Raw genomic sequence first — 27,110 nt, 5'->3', positions numbered from 1 at the left:
TCTCTTGCAAGGCTGCTGTGTGCTGCATGTGAAGCTCCAGACTGTTGGCTGCCCCAGGGTGTCACCTTCCTTCCTCCTGTGTGAAGATGCACAGGGTGCCTGTGCCACATTCCTGGGATGCCTGTTCTTGTCCCTCCTGCTGTAAGACATGGGACAGCATTGATGTGCCAGCCACCTTCACCACCCCCCACTCCGTGTGCCAGTGTGACCCAGGAGATGGAGAAGGCACACAGGGTGCAGCAACAGTGGGAATGCTGGGAAGTGAGTCATCCAGCAAATACAGGGATCTCCAAGCCTCCCCAGCCTACTGCAGGAGGACTGGCCATGTGTTTGACCTGGCATCTGCATCATGAGAGTCATGCATTGGCATGGATTTAGCCTGAGATCTCAGTGGTTCTGTTCCAGTTTATTTGTGGGGTTTGCTATTCAGTTGCCAAAATGGTGCGTTTTTCATATGTCCCAGCAATTCTAGAATGATGGGAAACTTGCTGACCCTGAATTACTTCGACATCTGCTGAAAGTATTTGTGCTGCAGTCTTTCCTTCTGCACATCTGATATTTCTTCATTCTCCCTCTGTTGAAAATCCATCTCTGTAAATTTAATTTCTGTTAATTTAACTATATCCTTCAAGTATTCTAAAGAAGCATCCTTCCAAAAAACTCTAAAATGCATTAAGACACATGGGAAAAGGCAGTTTAAGTTATTAGACTAAAGCTGGTTAACGAGCTTATTGTTTTTGACTGAGATCACGTCTGCTAGGAACTATGAGACGATTACTTAAGGGATTGTTCTTTGTTGTGTGACTGTAATGCTAAAGCAAAACCAAATCTTTGTCTGTTGAAATGCTCTTTTTCCTCTATACTCAAAAATCAGTAAAGCCTTATTGTATTGCTGTGTCCGGGTTTACACATTTAAAGATGTGAATTTATTAGAGGATATACACAGGAATGGGAAAGTATAGAAAAGATGAGCTACACGTAAAGTTCTTAACATGAGGAAGAGGCTGTTATATTGAGATATTGCAAGAGTTTCAGACTGAGGAGGCCTGTATATTGAATATAAATTACAAAAAAATTGTTTTAGAAATCAATATTATCATCACTAAATGTAATGAAAATTTGAAATAAGTATCCTGAAGATGCTATGGCATTTACATTAGAATTCTTTGTTTATTCTCTTCTTAAATTAATTTTGGGATAAAAAAATCCTACAGATGGATTCAGGTGCCACCTCAAGAAGCTTTCCAGAAGGGATCTTAGTGATTGTGTGGATGATGTTTATGGGGGTTGCTGAAGTACAATTAAATACTAATCCTTAATACTGAAAGAGTGTTGCAATCACAGGCACATCTGGTTTTTGTGTGTGGGGCTTTTGTGGTGGATTCTTGGTCTTGGCCACTTCAAATGGTCAAAAAAACCCCTTGCACTGTGTTGGAACCAGTTGTCTCCAGAAGCATGGCTATGAGTCTGGGAAGTCTCACATGCACATAGGCAAGGTATTTAAAAATGCACTCACCAATTTAATTGCTAGAAGCAATATGAGGAGAAGAAGCTTTATCAGGTTTTCAACGTCAACTCTGCTGCTGCTCCTCTTTTGTCTGTTGCCTTACTATCAGATGAATGGTTTCATCCTTGCTTTCCAAAATTTTGAACAAATTGATGCTTCAAAGCATGCAGTTAATTAGGAGGCTGCATCTGAAGTGAAAGGACGAGTTAAGTTCTGATGCACTTGTTGAGGCTGGACTTAGGATCACTGCAACAACTTGGTCTTGGAGATAGCATCTGACATATTTTGTCATGTATTATGCAGCAGAAAAACTTGATATGAGCTTTAAGCTCAGGAGCTTATTCAGGTTATTGGCACAAAGCTGTGATGTCTTTGTGCTCAGACGTTTTGCCTTCTGCCAAGCTGTCAGCACAGATAAGGCACCCATAATTCAAGGAATAGTGAGGATGTGCCAAAATTTTTTGTCTTTTTTTGGTGATGGGTTGCTATAATTTTCTTATTGCTCTTTATTTACTAATACTGATTGAACAGAGCAACATGTTGGCATTGTGTTTAAAATAGACTAAAACCAGAAAACTCAAATCATGACTAGCATGTTCTTATTAAGTATTTCTAATCCAGGAGGCACTGACTAATGTGTTTGTTCAAGCACAAGCACACAGGTCAGCAACTGAGAGACTGAGTTGTAAACTGAAACAAACATTAAAGGCTGGTCTCCACATAATTTTTAAAATTATGGTTTAGCCTCAGTTTTGCTACAGTAATCTCTAAAGAAGCAGTAAGTTCTTCTATATTATTTTCTTTTCTAGCAATTTTCCCCAGCCCCATTCTCTTGAATTATATAACCTATATTTTACCATAACAACTACTTTCCTGCTCTATTACTCTCCAGGGAACAATTCTGCATTCGCAGGGGGATGAATAAGATGACCTCTCAAGACTTTTCCATCACCACTTGCTCTGATACGATGCCATAATATTTGACCTTCTTACACAGCCTTTTCCCTTTTGTAACCCTTTGACTTTTACAGAGGAGCAGTCATAGCATTTTTTGGACATGCAGAAGTGCCCTCCTTTGAAGTTGTCAACCCAAAGTACTGTTTCCTGCACTTCAGAACTAAAGAGCATATTAGTGCCTTTTACATTCAAGTGGAGAGGACCTATATAAATAAATCATTGTAGGGAAGTACACTATGGTGCCTGTTCCATAGCTGCAATAAGTAGGCTGGAGAGGCAGAGGCTCTTTATTTTGTTAATATGTTAGGAAGGCTGTAACTTTTGAATATGGCTTTTTATTTCAAGGAAGGAAGGAAGGAAGACAGAGATGACTGAGCAGTTTGTTCTAGGTGCATAGACCTACTTAGTTGTCCCCATGGGTTCAAAGCTATCAGTAGGCATCAGACTCACTGGGAGATGTAACTGTGACTGTAAAGAGGAATTCTGTATTCTAGCTTACAAAATCAGGAAGGATACATGAGAGAAGTAGTTTGAACTGGAAATAGAAACTGTGGTGATAATCAGATGGGAAGTGGATTCAGAGATGACTTGCTGTTCCAGTCACAGTTTTGGCTCATAGAGGGCAGGAAAGCTTTTTGTGGTACTGGCCTGCAATATTTTCCCTAGCCAGACCCTGAAGGCCAATTCTAAAAAATACCTTTTGGCAATGAACACCCCATGCATTTTCTTTTTCTCTCCAGATAAAACTAATTTTAAAAGCCTGGGGGTTTTAATCATGGAAATTTGTGAACTATTCAAGTTTCTTGGGATTGTTGCTGTTGCTTTCGGTTTAGTTGATTCCTTGTTGACACTGAGTTTTAATGTCCCACTCTGATTTTTACTTCATACATTAGGTAGAACCTGCTGTTGTGCTTTCCTGCTGTTGGGCTTTATTATTGCTTATGTCCTTTTTTCCACAGCAGCAAAGACAACTGACACAGGTTTCTGCAGTAAAGAATTGGGAAAACAGTAGTGAGCAGAGACATATAAAACTAAGAAGAAAAGTTAGAAGAAAACTAAGAAAAAGTTAGTTTTTGTTAGGCAGCTTCACCCTGGTCTCAGCCCATATCACCTTATATGTCCTTTCTTTTGCTTATGAGCAAGCAGGGCCTTAATACGCTCATTTAGAAATGGAAATAGTAAGAAGGAGTTTTGACACCATCAGATTTTAGGATCTTAACATAATGCAGTGCAGCATACAGAGAGAACCCCATCTTCCACTTCCAGATGTAAATGCCTGGATCCAGCAGATGAAGACTAAGGTTTCCTTTTGCACTTAACTATGTAAACACTTGCTGTGTTTTAACATCTCCCTTTACTGTAAATCATTGGCATTTGTTTGTCATAATGTGTGCTGATAGCATGACAGATGTTCCTCCTATTTGCATGTGGATGGATCTACAGAAGTAAAAGGATAGTAATTTAGAGCTCTTTAAAGGGGAAACTGGCTAATGGTTTATCCATTACATGTGGTTTGCTTGAAACCAAGCAGAATATACAGAAGTTTGGTAGAAATGGTTGAGAAGAGATCACTATAGTCTTGTTACACTGCCAGAGGGATTTTGGCTGAGGTAGAGTTAATTTTCTTCATAGTACCTAGTTTGGGACAGACTTTTGGACTGTTTTTGATATCTGCTGAGGACACTGTTGGTAGTCCAGAGATGTGTTTGTTACTGCTGAGAAGCACTTACACAGAGTCAAGGTCTTCTCTGCTTCTTGTACCAACCTATCAGCAAGGGCTGGGGGTACACAAGAACTGACCCCAGCATACTAAAAAGGGACATTCCATGTCATATGGTGTCATGCTCAGCCTATAAAGCTGGAGAAAGAAGGAGGAAGGGGGGAACATTGGGCATTAAGGTGTTTGTCTTCCCAAGTCACTATTAGGCATGATGGAGCCCTGCTTTCCTGGACGTGGCTGAACACCTGCCTGCCCATCAGAAGTGGTAAATGAATTCATTGTTTGGCTTTGCTCATGTGGGCGGCTTTTTCTTTTACTATTAAACCGTCTTTATCTCACCCACAGGTTTTCTCACTGTTACACTTTCCATTCTCTCCCTCATCCCACTCGTGGGAGAGTGAGCGAGTGGCTGCCTAGAGCTTGGCTGCCAGCTGGAGTTAAACCATGACAGTGGAGTACGATAAAGACTGGAAAGTCCCTTGTACCAGATAGCTGCATAAAAACCTCCTTCTTTTAAATCTCATGGAATTATTTAGATGTTACTGTAGTTTATGCTGAACCTCCAACACTGACTAACACCTAGAACCAGGAGTAGGGGAATCACCAGGATACTCAGGAATGATGTGCTCAGAATGAAAAGGACTGTGTTGCATATCTCTGATTCCTCATCCTCAGGGTCATCATTTTTCTTCTTGATCCTCTGGACTTTGCTTACATATTACTCATTTCCCACAGTTGATGGAGTCTCATTTCATATCTCTTAGAAACACAGGAGCAAGAAGTGAGGGAGGACATTTGCACCTGCAGGAGTAGATACTTTTTTTCAGTGGATTTAAACATATAATCATTCTTGTGCTGACAGTTTTATGTTAATTCCCTTGTGATAGAAGTTAAGACATTTGGCATTTCAGAGAAATATTCAAAAAAGATTACCTCCAACCCATCTTCCCGGAGCGGGGGTTTTGTCATGCGTACTCTCCCTGTGGAAATCCAGGGACTGTTTCTGCTGGGTACTTTTTGCAGTGTCAGGAAAGCAGACTTCTGCTCTCAAAGAGGAAGAAAATCCCATGCCGTGAGTGTTTAGAATTACTCTGAAGTGCTGGCCGAACTGGGTATTTTTCATTCCCAGGGGAGATCCTGTCCTGGAGTTCTCCCTGCTTGTCAGTCCAAACCCACAGGCTCCCTGGGGTTTGCAGGTGGCTCTTTGCACTCTTTACTTTGAGCCTCTGCCAGCATGGCTTTAGGGTATGGGATAGGAAACGGTGTCCAAGACTGTTTTGTCTTTCCCTCCTCCCATTCCCCACCTGCAGGTCCTTTACAGAGAAAGGGAATAAGGATGCAGGCATGAAGCTGAGCTCTTCTCATATGCAGGCGTAATAGGATCCTTTCCCAACAAAGGATCCCCCTCTCCCAGTGGGGGCAAAGGACCCTGCTCGCTGAGGGGACCCACTGTCCCAGATAATTAGCTGAGCAGCTGCTGTGTGTCTCAATGAAAAGGAGAGTAGGGAGGTTTTTTTCTCTGCCGGGGAGCTGGGGCAGCATTCCTTGGAGGCAGCCTGCACATTCCTCCAAAGCAGTCCTTGCTGACAGTGATGTGGGCTCAGCTTCCCGAAATTTGTATGTAGCCACTTGCTTGGCCGAAGGTCCTTTATTGTGAGAAAGCTCCTTGCCTGTGCTAAGTGCTAATCATTTATCCCTGGATCAGTGGGAGAATATGTAGCTCGAGTTCACATGTGACATGCTCCACTAATTAATGCATAACTGTTTATCCAGACAAAATAACATCAGATTCAGATGGCAAAAAAAGGAAATTTGTAACATGCAAACCAAAGTAATCTCACAGCAGAAGCAGCAATTGTGTTAATGTAATAGTGGGCAATATGCCTGTGGATGAATCCCTTCTTCGTGCATTTTCTAGGGGGTCTGGGAAGAAAAGGAGAGGGTGTCTGGCCAACACATTTATGACTAACTTTCGTGGACAAAAGCAAAACTAAGAAAAGAAGAAAAGAGCCTATTCTTGGCACAGGACCAGGTCTTTTCTTAGAGAACTGCTTTAATTTGTTTGACATACAGTGAAAGACTGGCACACTAGGCTAATTAGTTTTATATACAGTTGTTTTATAGATCTGCAGCACTACATGTACCCGTGGGCCTACTCAAGTGAAGCCTCCCAGGCTGGTTCCTGATGCCTATTCACAGGAGAGGACCCATTTGCCTGACTTCTTGCTGTATTGCTCAGATTTTTAATTTTACAATTGTATACATTCATTCAGATAAAATAATAAGCATTTAAAATTGCAATAGTGCAGTAATAAATTTAGAAGTATGTCATGGGCATTCACAGAAATAATGAATGCCAGAATTCCTTACCATTTTAAACACTTTTCCTTGTTCTTTCAACTTTTCTTTCTCATCAGTGCTGCTGGAAAGGTAGGCAGTTCATTTAAATTTTTAAAGCCTTTTAATTTTACCACTAATACTTCTTCCTAGTAAGCATTTAAAATACTATTTTATTCCTTGTTGCAGGGAGAGGAATTAATTTTTTTCATTTCTAAGTACTGGCTAATTTGCAAGTGGCCAGAGAGTATTGCTACTTATGTCCCATGAAAGATAAAAATGAATGGCAGGAAATGTTTCAAATGTCATTTAAGTGGATCTGCACCAGGTATCCTGCTAATGTAATCAAGTGTGGAGTTAATCTCCCTTTTATGTTTTTGTAAGGAAAGGAGCTTCATCTTGAAATTATAGTTTAAAGAAAAGAGGCATGGATGGGAGACATGGAGGTCATTCAGGCAGCAGCAAGTGAAGCAGAGCAACTCCCATTTCTGCTCAGCCAGATGTTCACAAGCCTTTGCCAACAGCTCAAAAGGCTGATGCTGTATAAATTACTATATCCCAGGGACTAATTCAATGGGTGTGATGGAAGAGGAAGGGAGGAGGATGGTACCCTGTCGGTCAGAGGTCAGGTGTAACACGTGGGACTGAACCAAACAATGTTCAGCCAGTTCCACTTTTTCTTTTATTACTGTGGATTGAAAACACTCTTTATTCTTTTTTTTTTTTTTTTTCCCATAGAAGGCAGAAGAAAAATCAGTACTTTAATTAAGACTATAACAACAAATTATTATTTTCTTTAAAAAGTCCCTTTTCCCATGTGGTCAGAAGAGGTGAAAACCCAATGAAGTTTAGCCTCTGACAATTATCTTTGAAAAGATAAAATCTGTTTGAAAGTTGCAAGTTGTCTGATAAAATATCTTTAAAAACTTCTCTTCCTTTCTGGAAAGATGTTGATTTCAAACCAAACTGCCTTCCCTCCACTGCTACATTTGTACCAAATTCACCTAAAGGGATCCCTTTTCACTTAGCCTGAGTTGTTTTTCACAAAAGTAAAAACAAGCAAAAATACAGAGTAATAAATAATATTTTTCATTTAGAGAATATAGACTTCTTTTATTCAAAGTTCTGCTGTTGCAGGAAAATAGCCACTTGTAGGTTGCTACTCGTCACACCTGTCTATCTCTACCACAAGCCTGGTTATCTATGATTCTCTGCCTTTAGAAACAAATGCTGAGCTAAGGGAATCTCTCTGTCTTTCAAGTATATATACCTTCCTGCTATCATGTGAAGAATAATTTAATAAACGTGACTCTTGGTTCGTGCAGAAAAATAAATGAAACTCAGGCCCATACTAGTACTTGGTTTTCTATCAGTTTCAAAAGAGTTGACTCTGATTTTGAATGTTTGAGATTGGCAGTGCCGATGCTTTTCAATTTTATAGGCTATCTTTCAACCTACAGATTAAAAACAGGGTTTCAAGGTTAATGGAGTACCAACTGCATCGCAAACACTGTTTTAGCAGTGAGGAGCCCGTGGACTGACAGTGCCTTTTCTTTCATAAAATAAGAAAATAAGCAGTGCCCTCTAGTGTTAGTTAACGTCAGAGAGAACCACAAGGAGACTTTTCTGTCACCTGTGTATATGCAATTAAAACTATTTCACAGCCATGGATGCAGCTCTTCATTTCTTGAAGAAAAGTAGTAAAAGTGGCTGCAAAAGCATCACTTATCAAGACATGGCTGTCAAAGCCACCATCATCAATAGGTAGATGAAGTCAATGTGTGAGATACCACAAACTCCCTGACCTATGAACTCACTGACCTGCTTTATTTTACCTTGAAGTATATGAATGTAGAATGTCTCCAGCCTGCACTTGGCCTGGCAAAGGACAGGAAATGTATTTTATCAAAGGGCCAGAGAAGTTTCAGGGAGAGGTGTAGCAGCTCATGTTCCTGCTTGAAATTCAGAGGTTTGTTTTCTGGCGTAAAGCAGTTGGTGTACGTATTCAAGCTTATCTGACACCTTTTAGCAAAGCAGTGAGTCTTTTGGACTGTCTTTGGAGCACCTCAAGAATTTTCTGGGTTTAGTGATAGTAGCAGGCTAGACTCCTGTTTCAAAGCTGTAGCCATCATTTATTTCAGTCACAGACAACTTTCCCAGGGAGGTACTATGGGAATTAGGCATCTCTCTGCTTTTTAACACGGAAAGTTATTTCTCACTCTGCTTCAGAAGGCAAGACTTTAAACTGCTTATTTAGAACAAGCAATAATAGATAGCAAATAGCATTTGCTATCTAGTTTCTGAATCATCTGCAGTGTGAAAATATTCTAAGCAAATGTGGCTTTCCTTTCTCTCTCTCTCTCTCTCTCTTTTATTTAATTTTTTTTATTTTGTTTTTCTACCATAGGAAAGGAGCTCAGAACTGATTTTTGCCTTTCAGTTTCTGCTGATGCATTTTTGTAGCCTCAGTTGCAGTCTAGAGCTTTCAGGATGAGCCTGAGATCCCTGGGGTGCTAAAGTTACTGCTAAGAAGTAGGAATTCTCTAAGGCCTTGAGAGCATCTTAGCAAGTGTCCCCCAGCTATAATCTGAAAAACAGCACACACAATAAAAGTACAAGCTTCTTAAAGGCCCGTGAAGTACCTCAGCTTACACAGGCTTTCCAGCCCTGGGTGAGATTCACCCTGGACTGAGGTTTTCTAAGCCAAAACATCTTCTGATGTGGCATGGCCACCTCACTTTCCTCCTTGGGTTCTGGTCAGTGAATGTTTCTGGTGGCTGCCAGCACTGTGAGAAGTGTGTGTCGGGGCTTGTGCAGAGAGTGTGTTGCCCGTGTGTAAGAGTAACAGGTGAAGATGCTGTGGACTTGTATCTTTGAGCTGATTGAACAAGATCAGCTCTGCATGAAGAGGTACCTGCAAGTGTACATTGTCTCTGGTAGAAGATGTCAGAAATGAGATTACTTACCTGGACTGTCACTCCTCAGATGGATTTTCAACCTACCTCAAACATTTGTGACACGTGTCACAACTGTTGTCAAACTTGATACTTGCAGTAGTTGTTGATTCTTAGCTCTAGACCCCCTTTTTGAGCTGCAGTCAGTAACTTCTATCCTCTTTGCTACAGACGAGCAGGGAGAGCATTGTTTGTGCTGACTGCCAAGGATGAGGTTATGCTCTGTGAAAAGACTGAGGAGAAAAAATGTTCAGCATTGTTCCTCTGAGATGTACCAAAAACCTTCACGCACCAGTGAAACAACCAGTGTTATGGTATCTTAACAATGGTTTGTCAGGACTTCACCCCAGGCTGGGATGATAATTTCTGCTTAAGACCAACAGATGGCATTTGTTAGAACATTGATATTTATGTACAAAGTTGCCAGAACTTTAAGAAGTGGTGCCTCTCTTAATTAAGATGATAATGCACTGCCTTGTTTGGAGACATTCTGCTCATAATGATGCTGGTGAATTATGAATAGAGGGAAATTAGTAATAACAAATGCCAGATGGAGGTAACTTTCAAAAAGGAATATTTTGTGTAATGTGGCATGTAAAGTTGACAGACTGGGTCTTAGAAGATCTTTATTATTCTTTAGGCTTTCCTGACAAAATTATTCTTTATCCTGCCAAGAAATGTGGTCCCACATGCCAGTGCGTTTTTAAGTGAGAGTAATTAAAGTGTGCCTCTGAGTTTATGGCCTGAAGTGAAAACTGTTCCTCCAATGTTTTGTCAAGAATCTATAAAAAGTGCAAGAAAGGAGACAACTTATAACAACAATAGTTTTGCCAGTTCTGTACATTCTGCCTTTGAAATCAGAGGCAATTAGGGATGAACAAAACTACTTTCAAAGTTAAAAAAAATAGTGTTAGTTCTGCTGACATTTTGCTTCATGTTTTTCCTTTGGTTGAAGACGACTGTGTGGAATAAGAAGCTTTTTTTCTAAAATTAAACCTCTCCTTCCTTGATTGAAGTAAAAAATGATCACTGAGTTATAAAGGCATTGAATCCTCAAACGCTAGTCCCTTTTTTGCAACTTCCTGACAGAGGGAAATAAAATTTAATTTGGTTTTGTAGTGTAAATTGGTAATTAAAAGAGAAAGAGACAAAGGAAAGTAATAAATATAATGCTGGGTTTTATATTTTTTTTTTTCATAAGAATATTCTTATTGTTATTCTTATTATTATATATGGGCATTCCAGCTTTGATCTCAGGACCTGCTGGCCACTGTCCATTGCAGAGAGGGTGCTTCCATGATGATTTGTGGGCGAGGCAAAGTGTGTCATCTGAGGTGACCGTGAAGATTTCATTTTCCTTTGTCATTGCCCTTAGATTGCATCTATGGGATTAAATCTAGGATTGTAGAAGTTGCATAAAGTCTCTTTCTATCAGACACACTAAGCATAGTAGACCAGGAAGATTTGAAGAGCTCACCTTCTGCTCTATCCCTGCACAGTCACAAATTTGCAACAACAGACTTGAGATGAACAGTCCAAGACTTCTTTCAAAGTCACAAACAGCAGGGTCCAGAAAGATAGCAGAGTTGCTTTTGTCTTTAAACTATTTCTGTGAGAATGTGCTAGTATGGGAATAAATGAAGTAATACATTTCAGTATTGGATGATGAAAAGAAGGCTTCTGCTTCATTTAGAAAAAGGCCAAGATTAGTTTTCAGGAGAATAAAACACTGTTTTGAATTATGCTAAGAACAGACTGTCCGACTATTTCTGGTATTAACGCTCATTGCTATTGCAGAAAGGATTTAACAATAGAAAGATGAGAACATGAGAAAAGAATGTCTAGAGGGAAGGCAGTCAAGGATGGGATTCAGTGGCTCTAGCTTTGATAACAAAGGCAAAGAGTGGTCTCAGCCGAGTCTTTTGAGATTAATCTGGTACTTTCAATAAACCCTAAATTTACCTTAATACAGAAAGAACAGGATTTCTAAGCATTTTCAAAAACTCCAGAAAGAATTGTTTCTCACTGATCTTGTTGAAGCTATTGTGAATTTAGCTGGGAGATGCCATCTTAAGTTATAGGCAACTAAATCCTGGTTTACATGCACATTTAATTAATAAGTCCTATATCTATATTTTTAAAAGCTAATTTTTTTAAGAGATGTCTGCCCAATGGGAAGTGGGTGCTGTGATCCTTTCAAAAGCTGTACTATATTCTTGCTGTGTTGACAGTTTTGTTTATGCTGATATTTTTTCTGTTGTCTTATTTTGTTTTCCCAGAAAAACTTTACAATTCCAATGGACGGGAGCTGAGACGGGCACTTTTTTCCTTGAAACAAATATTTCAGGTAAGCAAATAATAGCTGTCTATTCTGTAATTTGAACATGAATTTAATTTTTTTTTTTCCTTTTTTAAATTTAGAGAATAAGTTTCTGGCAAGAGAGACTTAACTTTAAGACTTCGTTTGTAATTTGGAATTAGCCATTTCCTTCTTAGGGTCTTCTATTTTTATGATCTGCAAACCTTCCCATGTTCCTTCAGTCTGTCAGAAGGACCAGACACAGTGTAATGGCAGAGTGAGTAGTGTACACCTGCCAGGAGAGGAGACAAGAAAATTGAAACTCTTAGGTGGAAATTTAGACTGCTCTTTAGACAGTGGTATAGCTTGGTATTGGGAAGACTTGGAGGGGAGTTTGAAAAGGTGAGCCAGGGAAACCATGAGTTAGGGTGATGGCCCAGTGTTGGCCTGATAATGGACAGATAGTCTGGGTTTAAGCCACACAAAAAACTGAAAAGACTTGTGGAAGACATGCAACAGTTCTGATGAGGAACCAAAATGTACTGGGAGATCTCTGAATGTGTTTGAATTTAGACTGAGTTTAGAGGAAAAGATTTACTGATATGCCGAAAAGATTCTTCATAGAACTGAGGAGGATATGGTAGTGACTGATCATTTTAAGGAAAAGTATGGATTTGAATGTGAATGTTCATTATGGAGGAAATCTGGAATCAGGAGGATTTTGGGTCATGTGGGAAAGATAAGTGGTATGGTTGATGAGAAATTGGCTTGAATTAAAATCTTGGATTTCAGATTGGTTTTACTGGATAAGGAGAAGGATTTGGAAAAACTGCAGGACTGCAAGGAAACTTGCTGGAGAGAAGAGGTCAGGAAAAGTGAAAAAAAAACCCCATCTGTGCTAATTAGAGCATACTCTCAATGTGATTCTAAAATGGAATTCATTTGAGACATTCCATTTTCAGTAAATATAAATGAGAACAATAAGAGAAGCACTCCTCTTCCTTTACTAATGGATCCAAATGGAGGATGCCAGTCTACAATCCCTTTTTTTAGCTATAATAGGTAGGTGCAAAGATTTCAAACCCTTAGTTTAACATTTTTGCTTTGATTTAAATAGGCATTTATTCTAAGAAGAATAAAAACATTTAAGAAATCTGCAAGACTGCAGAATTGCAAATTTTCTAAACACATAATCCTTTTTATAGGTTTCAAAGTTAAGCATTTAGGATTCAGAAAATGCCAGAATTAAAATGTTCTAAACAATAAGAGTGAGTGGTGAAGGGTGGACCATATAATGTTAAATCTTGTTAGCTGAAGATGTGTTCTAGGTCAGAAAAATGTCCCTGAATTTTGAAATTCTTGGACAAAGAAGGACTTCCAGTTCAAAACAGTCTGGTCATCTCATTAGTGCAGATTGGGAAAACCATTGTGTCTTCAAGAAACATTGTCCCCCATTCCCAGAGGGACACTGCTTGAGAGTCACAAGCATTCAAGTTGGGTTTCCCTGTGAGCTTGCCAAGCATGTGGACTGTGTGCTCACAGAACATGAGGCAGGTTTCCAATCTTCCGTCTTTCCATCTTCTCTGGTTTCTTCTTTTTGTGCACCTCAGCTGTTTCTGGGAAATATTTGTGTTTCTCTGCATGTATGTGTTACACAGATGATCTGGGAACTTGCATGTACTTAGCAGTCAGTGCTAAGCCTCTCTTCCTACCCATCCTGCACCTCCCATGCCCTTTTGCGGCGGTATGGCAGGAGCTGCCGAAAACACTTCCTTCCCGAGAGCTCTGTCTCCATGGAAAAGGGGTAGCTCAGCTCATGCACCGTGGTGGTATCTGAGGGTCGGCAAATGACGAAGGGGGTTCTTTGTATGGTATTCCTGTGGAGTTTATTGATCTCACACACAAGGGAACCAGGGACAAAGAACCGAGAACAAAGGAGGTCCAGGGTTTTATACAGACCGGGAAGAGCAGCGCATTGGGTCTGAGACCAATGGGTAGAGGGCACAGGGGCTGTGCAGAGGCATGGCTAACAACCAAGCAGGGTTCAGGGGTGGAGTGACAGGAATGGGGACCAATAGGGAAAACAGGAGCAGGGAACATTCTGGAACTGGGGTGGAGAACAGGGATGACATAATTCTGGGGACCAGGAGTGACATAACTGGGATGATGTAATTTGGATGATGTAAATGGGGTACATAAAACAACAAAGGACCGTGGGAGAATTACTCCTTAAATGTGGGGTCACATCCCAGGGCGCCCCACTAACAGGATTTCCTACCAGCTCCTGGGATACAACACCCTTCCATCATGAATTCTCCCAGTTTGGATATTCATAAATGTCATCTTGCCTATAGGTTATTTTGAAGTCTAGTAGGTATTTCTGAGCACAAGTGCTCAGTGCTTTCAGAGAGCACACCATTAAGATTTCTTTTCCAGCTGATCAGTTTTCTAATGAAAATGTTGTCTAAATACTTACGCTAGTTAATTTAAGGGGTTGACTGTGTTGAAGAGTAATGTGAGAGGAGGGAAAAGGGATGCACACAACCCATATCTGTGTATGAATTTAGTTTTAAGTGAAACCTGTCTGACTGTTTCAGGACTTAATTTTCCTTGAAGAATTTAACTTTCTTGTTATCTAATGTATGTGGTATGGGAAGGAATTTAGGAATTACTATATAAAGAAGCTCTTTCCTGTGCAACTGTGGCTAATTGTCCAGCAAACATACCCTTAAAAGAATTTACATATAGTCTTAAATTACAGGTTTGCTTTGGGGGTACTTGATAAGTGTTCCTCAGGCTGGAGAGTATTCATAGAATATATCATGTATTTGAGGTAGTACACTTTCAATTGTAAAACAAGCCCCTGTCAACCCAGGTTTACCGGCCAGCTTCGCTGCCCTTAGCAGCAGCATTGCTAAGGGCATCCTTAGAGTATGATTTTAGTTTATCTCATAATGCAACATGGGAGAGAATGTGAGGTAATTTTTATATCAGTTTTAGAAAGGAAAGCTGTTCCACTTCTTTAACGAAGAAAAATACAAGTAAATATAATAAGGTTATATTATAAATGAAACATTATTGTTCAAAATGTCTTTTGTTTTTTATTTTGTTTTGTATATGACATAAAAGAATGTCAGCATTTGAAATTTATCATTATGGTAAAAGTTTTTTTAAAGTGTGTTTTTCAACATAAAAATATTTTTCTGATTTTGTATGCCATTATAGAGGGTATTTTAAATTCCTTGAGAGTGTAACATTTTGGAAATAAGATGTTGACTTAAAAAGAGTGTTTTCATAATAACAAGTTCTCAGAGTGTTATGGAGACTTCATCATGACTTTAAGTGCCAGGACAGTTCATAACACCATTTTTTTATAATTTCATCATTGCTGACTCAATTTGGCACAGTTCTATGTCAGGATCATTTTTAATTTAAAGACCTTCAAGGTAGTGTGCAGTCTCTCATTTGCATTAATTAGGAATAAGCCCAAGTTTTACATTGAATTTGAATTCCAAATAGTTGGACCTCTTGAGTTTCCATGTGGGGCCTCAGCAAAGCTTAGCACTGTTTGGCAAGAGCAATGTCTTTGTTTCAAAATTTAGATGAAAGATTCATTTGGCAAGTCCACACTTGGAATTTCTCTTTGATTTATTCTGGTGGGCTGGTGTTGGCAAAATGATAAAGGTTATGTGGAGCACTTTTCTTTGACAGTACTGCCATTCTGTTCCAGTCACTCATTCTGAAGGAGTGAAAGAGCCACAGTCATCATCTTTTTCTGGACTGTACAGCAGTTTTCTTCCTCTGTTTATCAGTATGTCTTTTGACAAACAAACTTACAGAGTAAGATATGACTGACAACCAGTACAATTCCTTCCCTTTTGAATGGATTTTCTGACAGACTTCTGAATTGCCTGGTTCTTGTATTTATCAAAACATCATTATTTTTGTGCAAAGTGCTAAAACTTCCAAAAGCATTGAGCAGAATCCAGCCGAACATGGCACTTAGAAATCAGGCTCAAAAAGCACTCTTCATTTCAGAAGAGAATTAAAAATACATCTGCTTAAAGCATTTAATTCAATATCAATCTTAAAAGCAAAAAAAATTATCAAAACCAGAAAAAGAAATGTAAATAGTGCTGTGAGATGTAAGTGATATTCAAAAAGTTTATTTAACATGGCCTGTGATACAATGGGATGTAATATAAAGTAGTCACACTTTATAACCTATAAGCAAGTGTACCTTGTAGTTACAAAGCATAGTTTCAAATCATGCAGATTAGATCATTTCAAAATAGGAAATAACTGGATAAGAATATAGTGCTGTAAGAAAAAATAAGAAAGTCATAAAGCATATTTCAAGTTTGTTGAAATCTATAACCTTGTGGAAATCTGCTTATTAAAGTTTTGGAAAATATTTTTAATCAATATCAATGTATGGATTAGGTTTTCTGAAAGGCAGACCTCAACTGTATATTTTAAAGTCTTCAGGAAAAAAAGAGTTATTTTTTAGAATTGTTTTGCCTACAAGTATCATTTGACAGGTGCAGGAGATCTCACATTAGTTTTCTTAAGGAGCCTAGATTCCTCTTTTGTGTTGTGATCAGAGTATCAAGGGACACAGTTACAAAATTCTCTTACAGAATTTTCCTCTGTTGTTGAGAAATTCATTAATCATTGAACAATTGGGCTTTGTGTTAAAAAATGTCGCAAGGAACAGCTATATGGGGGCCCTGGAAACATTAACTAGAAGGTGTTTGGAAGGCACAAGCTTATCAGTGAGTGAAATCAAATGTCACACACTTCAGCTGCTAAGGAGTCATCAATCATCCTTAGGAGTGCAGAAGGAGTATTCCGTGTTTGCCTCATTGATCTCAAGGAAGGAGGCTGCTCCTTCCCCTCCTGCAAGCATGACTGATGACTCTGTAGGGTTTGAAGCTGTGTGACACTTGATTTAGGAGCTGCTGTCATCACTTGTGAGGAGGCTGCCTGCCACCTCTCATCCTTAAGAGCCTCTTGGAAGGGCTCTTGGTTAAGTCATGAAAAAGAGAAACCTTCATTTCCTTCCCAAATCAAATTCACCAGAGTTCTATGTAGTAGTTTACAGATCTATTTAATCCTATTTTACAAAAAACTCTCATTACTATATAGAGATTATAAATAAAATAGATATGACACATTAAATATCAAAATGAGTTTCTCAGTTTCATTAGCGAGTGCCTTCTTCACGTCTAGACAATGTTACAGGCTGATATCTAAACAGTGCTTAATGAGAATAAAAAATGTGAACTTCTTACAGCATAAAGTTAACCTAAAACTTGGGAAACCACCAGTATTCATTCTTGAATTACTGTGAATGTTTGAATTGGAACAGGAAATGTTGTTTAGTATGATGCCCCTGTCTACTTTGGCTTCCTCAGGTATGTAATACAATGCTCAATGTTGTTTGATCTGTTGCTTATCTGCCATGAAGAATACTCCTGGTAGGGTCTGCTCTAGGTGACTTTCTTAGGAATTTTTAATTCTGCTATTAACTGGGAGGACAAACACAGTGTGTTGATGTATCTGCTGTCTACAAAAGGTGCAAAAAATAAAATTATGTTCCCATCGAGTCAGTGGCATAAAATGTCTTTTGTTTCACTGCTATTTTTATCTGGTGGTTGCGTGTATATAGGGAGATAGACTTTAGTAAACAAAGATAGGTACGGCAGGACTTTTCTTTGTTCATTTCCCTCTAAATGCCATTACAGGGGGGAGGCAACCAAAGATTTGGTTGAATAGCTTAATGTGAGACTGAGGTGTGACTTATTTTTGATTGTTTGCTTCTTGCACTCACATGGGATAAAAAAAATTATATATGGAAAAAAAATCTCTTCTAATTATCTGAGCCTTATTAACTGAATAATTAAATATTGAAAGCAGAAAGGTGCTTACAAATTGTTCAACATGTTAAATAGGAAAACAGCTTTTTTATTCCAGTTTTAAGAATTGTAGCACAATTCTTAAAACAATTCCGTTTAATTCTCACACAATTCTTAAGCACAATTCAGTTCCCTCTCAGTTTCTTGTTCTTTACAACCCAAAAAGACAGCCCAACATTTGCAACAGTAGAACTTGATGATAACTCTGGGATTTTTCTCAGGTGAACATGGCATCATCTCATCTACAAAGTTATCTTCAACAGGATCACTAGAAGTAAACATTATATCATCACAGTAAGATGGCTTTCTACCTGCAGCTCCCTCATCAGATGCAGGAATCAGGCAGGTTATATAAAAGTAGTGAAGTTAATGACCAAAGTCACAGAAGAAGGAAAGCACTATGTTCAGAGTAAAGGGGAAATAGGACTTTTTTTAAGAACACAGTGGTGAAGATGAGGCAGGATCACAATAATTCAATCTTTGTAATTGAAGAAAGCAAACTTAAAGAACCTAAGTGTGACATGGGAGGAATTTTGTTATGCAGGCTGAGGACCCTTTCCTCTCTAAATTTTGTCTTTAATTAACTTAAGACTCCAGTAATTTTGGGGAGTTCTCAGTTACATCCACTGAAGGAATTTTTGTTTTTGTCTTAGTTGTGCAAATTTCTATTTGCTTTCCCTACATGTTAGGTGCCAATACATGTGCATGTTTTACTGGCTTGTTGTCTATCAGAGAAATGTAAACATGAAAGACTGTAGGCTGATTTTTCTCCTTGGTCTAACCTAAATTTCCCCTCTTTCAGTTTGTACCCATTACTCCTTGTCCTGTCACTACAGTTCCTGATGAAGAATCCTTCTCCAACTTCTCTGTAGGCTCTCTTCAGATACTGGGAGGTTGCTATGGGTTCTCTATGAAACCTTCTCTTTTCCAGGCTGACCAGCCCCAACTCTCTTGGCCTGGTTTTGTAGGAAGGGTGCTTCAGTCCTCTAATCCACTTCATGTCCCTCCTCTGGACTTGCTCCAACAGTTCCATGTTCTTATGTTGGGGACACCAGAACTGTGCACAGCAGTCCAGGTGGGTCTCACCAGAGCAGGGTGGTGGAATCCCCTCCCACGCCCTGCTGGCCACGTTGCTTTGGATGCAGCCCAGGATACAACTGGCATTCTGGGATTCCAGTCCACATTGCTCATTCATGTTGAGTTCTTCATCAACCCAAGTTTCTCCCACATTTTTTTCCCCCAGGTTTTGTCCACAGGGGTGCTCTCAATTATTTCTCTGCCCAACCTGTAAATGTGTCTGGAATTGCCATCACCCAGGTCACTTTGTTGAACTCCATGAAGTTTGCATTGGTCTACCTCTCAATCCTGTCAAGGTCCCTCTGGATGACATTCCTTCCCTCCAGCAACAGAACTGGGGATCAATTTTCATTGTTGTTATCACCAAAAGCCAAACTTTACACTGCAGGCTGGCTAAGTATATTGCCTCACTGAAAGTCAGGGGGGATGGTAATTTGCATGCATGCTGTTGTAAAATGTTGCTCCATGTAAATAGATGAAAGAATAGGAAAAAAGGGAACAATGTAAAAATACTGATGTCTTTGTGTCATGTTATTGCCATGCTTCTACACAGATGTACATGAAATGAGTTGGGAAGGTGTAAAGACTGGTGAACAGAACGAAATGAGGAGTGGAGCCACAGCATGGAGGAGTGTAGGGAAAAGTTTGGAGGGAAAAGAAATGGAAGCTTGGCAAAGCTGGTAAGGTCTGTAAAGTGGCTGAAGTGCATTTGCAATCAACAAGTAGAGCAAGGGGAAGGAGCTTCCACTGAGATACAAACCAGCTGCTTGGTCCTTGCAGACCCTTTACCACTAAAATGCTTCTACCTCATTTATTTCTAGCAGTGGGGCAGTTTTGGGACATCCCAGTCCAGGGCAAAATTGCTCTCAAGGAGCTATTCTTCTAGGTGTGCTGGTGGGAATTTGACAGAAGGAAGATAGCAAGTGAACCTGCCAAGCACCTATCTTGTGGTAGTTTCTGGGTTACCAAGTATCAGGGAGTGGAAATACATGTCCCAGAGAAACGGACTCTTTGTGACAGCAACGGACTCTCAGATCTGTGCTTGGTTCATCTTCTAAGAGTAGTGTCCTGACACAAAGCAGAGCTGAGGTTTCATGTTTAGTACAAGACTTGCTTACTTACACTGGCTCATTTGGTCCATACATAGAGCTGTTTTCTAGCTTTATAAATAATTCAGGTTGAAATGGCAACACAGTCTTGAGACACTCCTAGGACTTCAGTTTATGTATGGTCAGTGTATATATATATGTACTGTATGGATGTGTGTGCATATGTGCATGTGTGTATGTTTTTGGAATGATTTCTTTCCAGATTTGTTTGCAATAGATGACTTGGCTTTTAAAATGGACTGAAATAAACAATGACAATTGAATTAGGTAATATCAGGCACTTCTGGATTGGCAATCTAGTATTTTAATTATATCAATAATTTTGGAGTCCAGAGGACAGAACTATAGTTTGAAGTGTGGGAAAGTAACTATAAATTATATCTTGGCAATCTGTGCTCCTTCAATCACTTCCTGACTACGTTTACTCAGTTTTCAAGCCAGATTGAGCTTTTCTAATGGCAAACATTGCAAGCCAATCTTGATCTGAAAATGCAACCTGTCGCTTAGCCAATAAAAAAGCTGTACTATGGAAATGCTTTGGGATTTCTGTTTTTAATAGAGCACGACATAACTTTTATTACTACATAATTCTAGTCTTGTCAGTGGGAGTGATTATTTTGCTGGTAACTTCTGCAGATGTGATGCATACTGAAGGCAGGTAGCAATAGTTAAAAATATTGTGGAGGCTTAGTTGTGATATATTTCTAATGTAGTCACTGAGGTTGCAGAGGTGGGCAGCTGAAAGGGCAGCTGAGAGGAATTGTGTGTTAATTTTCCATTGCTGCTGGGATGGTGAATCATGAGCATTTGAAATTACACAGGGAGCCTGTGGATATGAAGGCTCTCAGGTCATGGAAGTGTATTCTGGTCTGTGCTACCACTTGGCTACTGCTGCCCAGGGCAGTCAAATTAGGAACGAAGTATGGGGTTGGATTTTTTTTTTTTTTTTGTATATGTGAGGGTCTGCCAGAGGAATGCTTAGGAAAAAAGATCTGTTTCTATTCTCCTTGAACTGTTAAGTACAGTAAGGGTGGAATGAGGACCTACTCATCATTGATGCTATTGCTAATAGAAACCTGGATATTACCATTCTGCATTAATGCACTCAGTAACAGAGAAAGAATTTGAAGTATATTGGGCAGTATTCCTTTATTTTACTTTCTTGTGGTGGAGTGCCAGATACATTGTCATCTGAGATTTATGCCAGCAAAAGCCTGCAGTTGTGCATGGTTTGCTCTTTGACCTACCTCCTCCTTCCTCCCTTTCCTCACCAGTCAGCTGCTGTCCCTCTGCCACTAATTTACATCCCCAAATGAATGAAGCTTAATCCCTAAACCTTAATCCTCCTAAAACCAGCTGAACTTTGTGATCCTATCTTGACTTTGCAGGAGATTAAAAATAAAAAAGAGGGGGGTTGAGGGCTGTTTGAAAAAATGTGCTTTAACTTCTAAAGAGTGCAGCCATCTTTTCTGTTTTTCAGACGTCTAAAACACGCTGTCATTTTATTGATCACTGTATTTTTTTCCTTGATATTTTATTTTTTAAAATTGAGTGTAATCATTTGGGATTTCTGCTTCAGTTCTTTTTCTTTGCTGTGCAGTGTGAGCTCTTGGCAGGGGAATTTGAGGAAGGCTTTCCAAGGAGACCTTGCTCTGACATAATAATGGGGACTGGGGACAGTGCACTCTGCCATGATATTATTTCATAGATGAACATAGCAATGAGTTAAAATTTCACTAGCTCTCCCTCTTGAAAAGTAGGGATGTTTACCTCAGGAGCCAGGCCAGGTAGTGTCTGAATGAGCTGTGTCCTTCCTGCCCGTAGGATTCTTTCTGTATTGATATGCTGCCAGCATCTTGTTCCCAAAGATTTCAGGCAGCAGAGGAGGATGATCCTCCTCTTTAAGTCAGGTGTATAGTTCTCCTATTATGCATGGTGCCTGCCCAGTGAATTGGCAATTTTCATCTTACCTCTTGCCTAGATGAATTATCACAGTGTTGAAATGTGAATGCAGTATATCTTTGTGAAGCTATAATTTTTGGTCTACAGATAAAACCAGAGCTGACATGATGATCAGAGTTTAAATCTCTTAATAGCGATGTTGTAGAGTGAGAGAGCAAAGAGGGAAGCTCTTCCTCTAGCAGACAGTGAAATGCATCAATCACTGGGAGCTCAGTTTGAATTTGTAAACTCTTGTAAACCCATAGGCAAAGCTTAGTGAGGAGATTCTCCTGTCTGTTTCTGGTACTCTCTCTGCCTGTGCTGCTCTCATTTTTAGGCTGGATCACAGCAACTTTTGCACTTTGGAAGGTTTGGTCAGTACGGAATGTGATTGCTGGCTTTCTCAATAGTGTGTCATGTGGAGACCACAGTCTGGGGAACCTGGAAACCATGGGAAACTCATGGTTTTCCTTATTTAGAGAAATGAACATTACAAAATGTGCAGTCTTTAACTTTGTAACAGAAACAGGAGAGAATTGTACAAGATAGAATTAAATATGGGAATGCTTAAGCACACAGAAACAATGGGATAGATTATTAAAGGAAGGGGGGGTTGAAGCTCAAAACATAAAAATTAGATTCTTCTTGGTGGAAATCTTACAGACAAGTAACTTGTTTTGTTTTATGATTCCTTGGAAAGACAGTACTCTGCACAGCTGTTAGCCACGTAAGAAAGAAATACATATGTGCATATCCAAGTGTGAATATTCACTTACTAATCCAGTTTCCCCAAATACTTGGAATGAAGCTTTCAGCAGTGCTTGTTAGATTTAAAAAAAAAAAAAAAATCCCCTTGAGAAACTTGTGTTCCAAAACCTCAGTTCTTATTAGGAAATGAAGCAACTTTCTTGTGGCATAAAAATAATGATGCTTTGGGTAAAAACTTTCAAACATATGGCCCACAGAAACAGCAGGCTTCAGAAAGATTTATCTTAAACAGTACATAAACAATTTATCTTTGCACGTGGAAGTTGCACATCAGATGAAGCGTGTTCTTGCAAAGTGCCATTCCTCAGAAAAATGTCTTCAGTCTCCATCTTCAGGTAAGACCCTGCAAAACTACATTAGAAAATATGTCAAATGATGCAAGCATATGGGAAAGGAGACAATACCCCCCACTATCTTCCAGTGGCACAGGAGTCTATGGTACAGACTGCATGATCACAGGGGTTGTGGGGTCTTTTTAGTTGCTAGGCTGAGTTATGGAGGTGAAAAAGTATGGTTTGTTCATTTTGTCAACCATATAAGCAAGTTTTAAAGTCACTGCTTTGGGTATATTTAGTGTCTTTTCCATTATACATTGGATGAAAATAGACATCTCTTGCACAGACATACAATATCTTGTTTTGTCTTCCTTCAAGATGCCTAAAAAAAGGAAGAGACGTGATCTAATTTGAGTTGGTGAATAAACAAGCAAAATATAGTTATCTGATGAGGCCAATGGGATCTTTTCATAAAGACTTTAAGTAGCCAGCCTTTGTGTCACTGCACAATCTTTATGGTTGCAGGGGCTTAGCAGTAAGCTTAGAGAGCTTTGCCTGTTTTGCTGCTTTTCTCATCAGTGCCTTAATGCCTGCTGATTAAGAGCCCATAAATCTTTGCAATATTAGCAGAGGAGTATATTTCCATAGCAAATGGCAACATTTCCCTGCCTCCTAGCTGTTATCACGCGTGTGGCGTATACTTGTAGGTATCATTGTCATGCTCATGCCATATATTCTGAACAATGAATACTCTCTTCCTGGAAACCTGAACCTCTTAACCACTGCTAGAGAGTAGCCTTTACTCTTGAGGTCACCTAACTTGGCAAGTCAGTGAGCTAATGGGTCTGAAAAGATTATCCTAGACCAAAATTGATGTAAACATTCTCCTTTCAGTGTAGAACTTATAGGCTTGCATGCCTTTCATCTTTCACTGCACATTCCAGATGTTTGCTTCTTTCCTCTCATCGTATATACATGATAGAATAGATAATGTACTGAGTTGAGATTTATGTCTAATGCATGATGTGTTTGTACTCTACTTCATTACACCTTCTTTCTCCTTTTTATTTGGGAAAAGGGGAAGTATCTTAAAAGCCTTTTTTTAAATTCAGATTTGATTTGTTTATTCAGTGTTTTCCAAAAGCAGTCTGGTTGGAGTTCCTCATCCCCTCTATTTCCTCTGCTGTTCTCCTGCAATATATCTCCTTTCAGTTTAGGGTGACTCTATGACTTGGTTGCTTTAAAAATGTTCCAGAAGAGAGATCTCAAAATTTGCTATGGAAAGGTCCATGTTAAATAAACAAACAAACAAACAAACAACTAAATACATATCATCAACATAAAACCAGATTTTTAGCTTGATTTATTTTGACAATCAGATGCTAATTTCTGTTTTTTTCCCCAGGTGATGCACTAATATGTATTCACTATTTAAGATTCTAACATCTGTAACACTGTAACATCCTAAAGTTACAGTGGGTGTTTCAGTTTTTATCTTTCAGTGAATGTCAGCAGCTCTTAATTGCTAAATGATATTAAAAAATTTATTTTGTTTTTATGGATTCAATCTCTGAAATTCTGTAAATCTGAACTACTGTAAACTTCTCTGCTATATAGGTTTTTTATTTTTTCATAATCCAAATGTCATTTATTTTTCCCAAACAGACATTGTAGGTCTATTAATAAATCAGAATCTGCAGACCACAGTTATTCCTACTTTTTTCTGTTTTCCAATGTTCTTTGTTTCACTGTGTGTCAATCCAGAATAGACTCCTTTTTTCCTTAACTCGAGGATGAAAACACGCTTGATGCAAAATAAAAATGTGTGCTCAAGTATACAGAAAAGGCATTTAAAGAAAAAGGAACTGTTTGTGAGCTAGGATAACATTACCATCTGGAAAAAAAAATGTGATTATTTCACTCAATGATTAGATTTGTTATTTATATTTTTTCCTCTTAAATTAAACTACTCATTACCATGACACATAGCCTTAGTTTACCTGAGCCCATAATATACTTTACATTAAGCTTGGCTGGGAGATTCCATGGATATGTTTCCTCTCTTGAGTTTTAGGAAAAACAGGATTCAAAATTCTTAAATAAGAAATTATTCAGGTATCTGAGTTAAAAACACCCTATAACAAGGAGATACATGGGATACCTGGTGGTGAAAATGCATAGAGGAAAGTTTGTCTTCATAAAATTGTATCTTATATCTGTAGTGCCTTGGTCTGACATGTGAGTTTGTAAAGTTCTTAGCTTTTCAGAAAACACTATTAAGGCTTTTATCTAGCTACTGAAAAAAAATAGCACTCTTAAAAGATAAAACATTGAGACTAAGAAATAAAAAGAATTTTTAGCTTAAGAGTACATAGGCAGAGGTGAATTTTATCTTAGGCATTTTGGGCTTTTAAGATATACTTTCACCAAGATGTGGGGTATGATTGTATACTTCCACTTTGTATAATTTTATGCTTTATTTACAGGATAAATCACCTTTATCATGTGATAAATTTGTGTATCTGTACATGACTATATAATATATTTTAAAATTGTTTTAACAAATTTGACCAGCTAAAACATGAAATGGATTTTTTTTTCCTCATAATTTCTGAACTTCTCACAAACTGTTAGATCACCTTCCAATTATTAATATCCCATTTGGTCAGACTGTAGGAATTATGTAAATTATCTCTTGTGAAGGAAGGAAATTAATAATAAATAAACTATCCAGCTGAAAGAAACTTGCAGTAAGTGAAATGTTCCACTAAAAGGGGCTTGATTATTTGATTTCCCTGGGCAGTTTGCTAAGTGTTTGCCATGAATTCAAAAATCACTCTCAAGAAATGTATTCTATGGATCTTGGGTTATTGGGGCTGCGTTATTGGAAAGCTGGAATTTATGTCTGTTACACTGTTAGTATGAAAACATAAATTGAAAAAAGGGAGTCAGCAACTGGGATTGTCTGCAGAGTAATTATCTCCCATTAATATCTTGAATTTGTCTTGTGCCTAATTTGCACAGCTAATTCATTAAGGGCTGTTTAATCTTAATTCTTAGTAGCTTCTTGTTTGTCTGCATGAGCCTTGTATATTCTCTTGGCATAGTAGTTATTTTTACAAGACCCAGGAAACCCCTCCTCACCCTGGTGTCACTTCATGGAATAATTCTGCTGCCCTGAGGAAAGAACTGATAGTGAAGAAACACTGAGCCATTTTAGCAAGTATAAACTGATGTGAAATTTTCTCTTGTATTTGCTGTTCTCCATCACCTTGTGGGCATTTTGTCTTCTAGCGTTATCTTTAACACGTTTCTTTCCCCTTCTAAATATAATGAATTCGTATTATGTTAAGATAGTAAGTATAATATTACATTGCAATAAAACCAGTTTTAAAGTTTTGCTGTACACGCCTAAAATACTGAAATTGAAATTATGCTAAGGAATACAGATGGTGTTCTGTTGTTGATCCTGACATTTTAGGGCTTTAAGGATATTTGTTTATGTGATATGATGAGATTTAGTATTGTGGAGAATGTCTGCAAGCCTTCAGTGAAAAAAATTGAAAGTCATATTTTGCAGATTTTAATTTTCTGTAGTTGACTGAAAGGTTAAAACTTGTTTTTTCTTGCTTTGCACTGATGTGTTTCATTCTGATTTTAAAACTCAAAATCCTGCTTTTGGTCCTCTGTATAAGAATGGTCATATCAACTTGCTTACAACATGTGAAACATAAAATCAGTGTTGCAGGCATGCATTTGTTTTTACATTATGATATAATGTTTCTTTGTCTTTCAAAAATCTAATTCAGCTTTTCCTTTCTCCTGTGACAGGATGACAAGGACTTGGTTCATGAGTTTGTTATTGCAGAAGGTCTGACTTGCTTAATCAAAGTGGGAGCAGAAGCTGACCAGAATTATCAGAACTACATCCTGAGAGGTAAAGGAAATGTATCCAAAAGTTGTTTTTATTGCTTGGAAGCTCTTGCAGGTCTGCATCAACTTGTTGTGTAAAGCATCTTTGAACTTTCTTCTGAGTTTAGTCCTGTGATTCTTTCATGTTATGCAAGAAAGTTTAGGGAAGATTAATACTTACCATGGAGCAGAATGAATTGGAATATTTGGAATCTTGATAGTCTCCCCGACATTTACCTTTTCTTGTAGATTACACTGCAAATCTCTAATTCTAAGAAAGAAAAGGCATTCTAAAGCCTTTACAGGATAACTGTCAGAGGGCACAGAACAAAATAA

At 38.6% G+C, this 27,110-nt stretch overlaps 1 protein-coding gene across 11 annotated transcripts in view; it reads left to right on the top strand.

Moving 5' to 3' along the window:
* Positions 1–27,110, top strand: part of FHOD3 (formin homology 2 domain containing 3) — a 377,738-nt gene that overhangs the window by 163,269 nt on the left and 187,359 nt on the right. For all 11 annotated transcript variants that reach the window (XM_005527828.3, XM_088051905.1, XM_088051887.1 and 8 more), the window contains exons 4-5: positions 11,755–11,822; positions 26,694–26,799. In XM_005527828.3, coding sequence (XP_005527885.2) covers positions 11,755–11,822; positions 26,694–26,799 — 174 coding nt within the window. The remainder of the gene's footprint in view (positions 1–11,754; positions 11,823–26,693; positions 26,800–27,110) is intronic.

The sequence above is a fragment of the Pseudopodoces humilis genome, chromosome 1, assembly GCF_049639895.1.
Source record: "Pseudopodoces humilis isolate 2021_Gansu_Grassland_sample_001 chromosome 1, ASM4963989v1, whole genome shotgun sequence".
Lineage (NCBI taxonomy): Eukaryota > Metazoa > Chordata > Aves > Passeriformes > Paridae > Pseudopodoces > Pseudopodoces humilis.
The sequence above is the reverse complement of the archived record's forward strand: the minus strand, read 5'-3'. Positions and strand labels throughout refer to the sequence as shown.